The following is a 6,000-nucleotide window of genomic DNA, read 5'->3' on the forward strand; positions in this document are numbered from 1 at the left end:
AGCACGTGTCTATAGTGTGCCATGGTTTTTTGCACTTCTCACATAATGGTCTGCCCTCAGATCCCATCTCTCAGCTCACAAGGGCTGAGCCTTCAGAGTCTACAGTGGGTTCAACCTGCTTCAGCATGACTTGGCGATGAGTTTCTTCACTGCGGAGTGCAGACCTCAGAAAACACTTCCCAAAGGCTGGGCAGAGGTTTTCGCCCAAGTATACGGCCTCTAACCTCATCCAGTTCCTTGTTTAACCCTAACCTTTTTAAATACGAAAAGTTTGGATGACCTAACCGGCTATGCCATAATAAAATATCATTGACACTAGAGTGGGAAACCAAGTTGAGACACTTGTCCTGAGCATGGCTTCCAAGGAAGGATTGGGCAGCAAGAGAGTAGAGGCCACCATCCTGTCTAGCATTGCCAATCATCGTCCTCGAGGCCAAATCCTGAAATTCACAATGAGAAGACCAGAATATCACTCGACAATTAAGATTAAATGTTTGTTTGCTAATTAACAGAAGATTATAGGATAAAGTGGGAACATGTAACACATTTGTAAGAGTCAAAGAAGGGGAGATAACAACAGTCCCTTTCCCTGCAACCGATGCAAAAGAGCCATCTGCAATTTAACTTTTTGATTTCATGCGCATGGGACATATGAGGAGAAAAAATGCGATGATCTCGTCATATGATCTGCTGCACCTGAATCTAGAATCCAGATGCTGTTAGCAATAGAGTTTGCAATATTTGCACATGAACAAATACCTGTCTGGGCCAAGGAAACCGAAGGATTGGAAGTGTACTGATCCTTTGTGAAAGGGAGGGAATCTGAGGAGGATGAGGGCGTTCCAGAATCTTCTTAGCCTGTTTGAAGAGCACGACTACCAGTGTTCGATCTGTTGGTGTCTGGTCTGTTGATGCCAAACTTTTTCTTGAAGGTTTACCATGTATTTTCCAGCAGTGTATATAGTGTGCCATGGTTTTTTGCAATTCTCACAGAATGGTCTGCCCTCAGATCCCATCTCTCGGCTCACAAGGGCAGAAGCTTCAGAGTCTACAGTGGGTTCAACCTGCTTCAGCATGACTTGGCGACGAGTTTCTTCACTGCGGACCTCCGAAAACACTTCCCAAAGGCTGGGCAGAGGTTTTCGCCCCAGTATACGGTCTCGAATCTCATCCAGTTCCTTGTTAAACCCTGCAAGGAAGAAAACATTCTGTTCCAGTCCACTTTTGTCTTGTATCGCTTACAATCCGTGCTACTGTCCCATTCATCAACATCGAGAAGATCCAGTTCTTGCCATAAAACCATTAACTCGGTGTAGTAATAAGTTGGGACATCCTTATTGCCTTGTTTCATTTGCCATATACGAGTATTTACCTCGTACAATTGGGAGTAATTTTCAGAATCGGAGTAAGTCTCTCGGGCTGCCTTCCAGACATCATGGGCCGTGGGTAGGAACATGAAAGGCTTGCTGATTGCTGGCTCCATAGAATTGATTAACCATGCTATGACCAACGAGTACTTGGAGCGCCGTTGCTTGTATTTTGTGTCAGTCGAACTCAGGGGTTTCACTTCGTCGGTCACAAACCCCAGTTTGCCTTTGCCATCAATCACTAGTTGGACCGATTGTGCCCACTCCAAGTAATTCTTCCCATTCAATTTGTGGATCCTTATTTGAAAGGAAGAATCTGAGGAATCGATAGTTGACTGGATTGTACCACTGTCACCACTAGAACCGGTGCCGACCATGGCTGCTTTAAAATTCATGGTCGATTCCTAGCTCTATGATACCATGCAGAATATTATGAAAAACATTGATGGAGAACGTGCTCTCATATTGCTCAATAATAAAGTTAATGATTGGTATACTGTCAAAAAAAGTTATTGATTGGTACACTTTATATAGATCAACTGAATAAAATCAAATCCCAACAAATCTGGGAATTATCTTATCTTACCAATAATATAAAATCCTTGTTTAAATTAAACCTTATCAAATCCTAACTACTCGAGAGTATTTATATTTTGATATGTCAGTTTTGACAATAGGCCAAAGACCACCGGAAATAGAAGCTTGTTTTTATATCCAACGCATACAAATGGATTTTGAGTTACAAGGGGCACCTAATACCAACTTTAATAAAATATATGGGGTTTTAGCGGAACTACTGGTTTTGAATCTATGAGCTCTACCCCCAGTACAATTGTTAACACAATTTTTCTTAAGGGGTTCCAGTTCATTGGAGGTGGCTCAACAATAGTTGGTTTCTATAAAATTCTTTGAAGCCCAGAATGAATGACAACGTAAGTAGAGAGCAAAAGCGTGTTACTTACCTTCGACGTAATTCGGAAATAAATAATGAGGAAAATAGCATTTTACTTCCCCAATCTTATAGGAAGGCTGAAAAAGATGTTTCCTCAATGACTCTCACACAATATTCATGTTACAGAAAGTCAGGACATAAGCCTTTGCACTGATCTAAAGTATTGATTTTTCTCTACATTTATGCCAACTCATAAGCTAGCATTTTATACTTTCAGAAAACTATGCAGGGTTATGCCCGCTTATTAACACTTATTACTAATTTTATAAACCTTTACTCATGTGGCTGATGCTTTTCCACAATCTGCCCTTCAGCTTTTATTGTTATTATTTTGATATTTTTTTGTATGGGCGGCCACTCTTCCATTTGATTTCTATTTTATCAAAGTCTAACGTCTACTGGCGGTAATAGGCATCTAATGCTTCTTTTGATTTGTTATCTCGTACTTTCTTATTTAATTCTTGGAGAATGTGGGACGGTATATTTATCTTGGTGAAAACCGGAGTGTCTCAGATAGAGATAATTAGACAGTGGTTTAACCATATCTTGTTTAGGCTACTTTTTCTTTTTGTCCAGCAGATTTTGTGTTGCCTACTTCCATTTCAAAGTTTTGTGTAACGCATGCTCGAAATGTTTCCAAATTCTGGCATGTTTTCCCCAATTTCTGATTTCATATTGATAATCCCCTTCTTTTTGGGGGTTAAAATCAGTGAGAACGGAACCAACCGCAACCCACTTATGTAAATGTATCCACCTTTTAAACAAACTTCTCTTTTCCCTGCTAGAATATCTGGGTTTTGTCGAATTAATTTAGCACTTTTTAACTATGTGAACCTTTAAATTCTGTAGTTGTAAGAGTGAACTTAACTAAGATGTGGACAAATTGTTTTGGAAAGCACAGTCACGCTTGGCAATTTTTTGATCAGATAGTTGACTTCTCCTGTGGATCGAATGACTTCAGTTGCTTGTTGAAGGAAGAGCTTGACAGAATGGGAAGAAAGTGCTTTTTTAAAAACTACGACAAAATACAATCTAAGGTACACAGCCACTTTTGTTCCATGTATTTTTTCTTTCTAGTATTTTAGAAGAAAAAGAGTCAAGTTTTTCTTACATTGAATCATTCATATATGTGTAGATATAGCCAACACATATTTTTATGGATTCATTTGATTCTTTTGAATCTTGCTCGAGCCGGATGATAAAAAATTATCATGTCCGGTTCCTTCGGAGGATGGATGTGTAAGAATTCACCTATCCCAATAACAAAAAAACCTGATTTGAATGATCCTGTATTAAGAGCTAAATTGGCAAAAGGTATGGGTCATAATTATTACGGAGAACCCGCATGGCCCAACGATCTTTTATATATTTTTCCTCTATTGGGCTTGTCATTTTCTGAGTGTTGCATACTTCTGAAAATTTCCCTTTCGTTTTTTAAATTCATTTGAACTTGATGTGCAGATTGCTGGGACCTGAAGCGAAATCCTTTTAATTTTCAAATATATGAAATTTTTACTTTGCTTATAGCCCGTTACGAATAGGGAAGTAATGCAAATCTGGAAGAATATATCAGCAGATACTTAGTATGATTATTCTTATGTGCTTCTCAGTTGCGCTGTAAGAATTTTGCCAAAGTCTAACATTCTCGTGTCGCCATGTACATTCCATATCATGTTGTAAATAAATCTAAACAGAAAATATAAGATTAAATCAGCTTCAAAATTGTTTAGGGTCTTCAGATTTCAATTTTATGGTCATTAAATTAAACATCCTGGAATGAAAACATTATTAGGTTGGGGGGCAAGGGGGTTCCTTTGGGCACCAGAGGAGGAAGATATATTTCTTTTTGACTTTACTTTTTATTGGATGACAACCATTTCATTTTCTAGGGATGGGGTGTTAACAACCAGAGACGAAGAAAGTAGGTAACTCGCTTTTTAACGGTGTTCACACCGTAGATTAGCATCTCCTGCTTATATGTGTGACATCAATTGTATATGTGGGTAAATGTGTTAATTCATGTGTCGACATGAGATATTTTGTGAAAATTACAATAATATATTGCTAATTTTGGACTTGAATAGAAAATTGTGGCTTGAAAGTTTTTTCTGACATCATTTTAACTAGTCATCAAGTTCAGTCTTGTGTCATTGTTCTGGCGATAATTGGTTCTGTTCGGCTGATTTGTTCTATAGTCTTCAAGAATCCATGGCTTCTAAGTTAGTTTATAGGCATACTCGTCAATGAATAGAAATATATGAAGTTTGGTATATGTGTCACATTGTTTGGTTAATCCTAGAATGTGATATAAATGTGATTATAAGTTATATTGAAGTAACTATGTGCAATCCAGCATTTTTGGGATGAACTGGCTACATCCATCTTAGGAACCCTCCATGAGAATTGGGACGAAACCTTTTCAAGTTGTATCTGTTGGTAGAGAGTTTTTTTAAAGTTAAGGCATGTTTCTATTGGTATTTCAGAGTATATTATATAGATTCCCAATCATTCATATATCTTTTCTCTAGAATGATTTCGGTTTTGAGAAAAGGGACTGGATGAGCGTGTGCTTAGAAGAATTACCAGAAGGATCTAATTTGGTATCGTACCCTTTAACGCAAATCCTTTGCAGAGCTCTTGGCATATTTCATCCATAACATTGCTTCACATTATGAATATAGATCATGGGATTGAATCCTCCTTTTGGGGCCCAAGCATTTCATGCCAATCAATTCATAGACAAAGCTCTTACGTTCCATCCAAAGCTTCTCATCCTCATAGTTCCCAAGGAGACTGAAAGGTACGCATTCATGAAATAAGCTACAAAACAAGCAATTTACTTGTTACAATCGTCATCTGTTTTCTGCTGTTGCAGCCTGGACAGGAAAAAGTCTCCTTATGACCTAATTTGGGTAGATGACCAAGTGTTATCGGGCAAGGTACGAAATTGTGCGACTCATTTTTCACTATTTATTCTTATTTCTAAATTGTCTGGCTCTCTATTTGATGTATCAGTCCTTTTATCTTCCCGGATCAATAAATGTGCATGACCAACAAATGGATCAGTGGAACTTGGATCCTCCACCGTTATACTTGTGGAGTCGACCAGATTGGACTGCGAAGCATAAAGCAGTAGCTAATCAACACGGCCACATATGCAGTGGTCAAGGCAAGAGATATTCAGGAGGAATCAGTACCGTAGGCGAGGATGTTGTCTCCAATTATTTGATGGAAGAAAATCAAGATTGCTATTGTGATTTCTCTTATATGGCAAATGGCTATGCTGATATAAACAGCATACTGGAAGATCTTCCTGAAGCATCTGATGGTATTTGAATTAGTATTCTTAGATGGACCAGTCATTTGAGCGAAGAATCCACAAACAAAATGCCTCTTGGTTGTACTTGTGTGTATTTTTCTGCTTCCACTCAGAACGTCATTGCATGAATGGTTATTGGTAAACAACAGAATTTACCACGCAAACGTAGAATATATCAATTAATATTATCCCTATCTTTAGAGGTTGGCTACCAAATTTCCGGATCAGTATTATTCGGTTCGTTGAGTTAATGTTTTAGGGACCCGGATCCTCTACTGTTTAGAATTAACAGCAGGGAATGCTGTTCCCAATGCACCACCGTTTTACATTTTATTTGAGCTTTGTCAATTGGGCTTTTTTCT

General features: G+C 38.3%; 1 protein-coding gene across 7 annotated transcripts in view; it reads left to right on the forward strand.

Annotated features, from left to right (window-relative positions):
- LOC140880223 (protein ENHANCED DOWNY MILDEW 2-like) overlaps positions 1 to 6,000 on the forward strand; it is a 28,749-nt gene extending 22,749 nt beyond the window's left edge. For 4 of the 7 annotated variants that reach the window (XM_073284488.1, XM_073284489.1, XM_073284487.1 and 1 more), the window contains 5 exons: positions 3,246 to 3,356; positions 4,848 to 4,919; positions 5,001 to 5,119; positions 5,195 to 5,258; positions 5,335 to 6,000. In XM_073284488.1, the coding sequence (XP_073140589.1) occupies positions 3,246 to 3,356; positions 4,848 to 4,919; positions 5,001 to 5,119; positions 5,195 to 5,258; positions 5,335 to 5,655 (687 nt within the window). In that variant the 3' untranslated portion in view covers positions 5,656 to 6,000. Of the gene's footprint in view, positions 1 to 3,245; positions 3,357 to 4,672; positions 4,920 to 4,951; positions 5,120 to 5,194; positions 5,259 to 5,334 lie in introns of those variants that run through there. The other 3 variants (XR_012149613.1, XM_073284490.1, XR_012149614.1) reach the window with 3 other exon arrangements.

The sequence above is a fragment of the Henckelia pumila genome, chromosome 2, assembly GCF_033568475.1.
Source record: "Henckelia pumila isolate YLH828 chromosome 2, ASM3356847v2, whole genome shotgun sequence".
NCBI classification, from domain to species: domain Eukaryota; kingdom Viridiplantae; phylum Streptophyta; class Magnoliopsida; order Lamiales; family Gesneriaceae; genus Henckelia; species Henckelia pumila.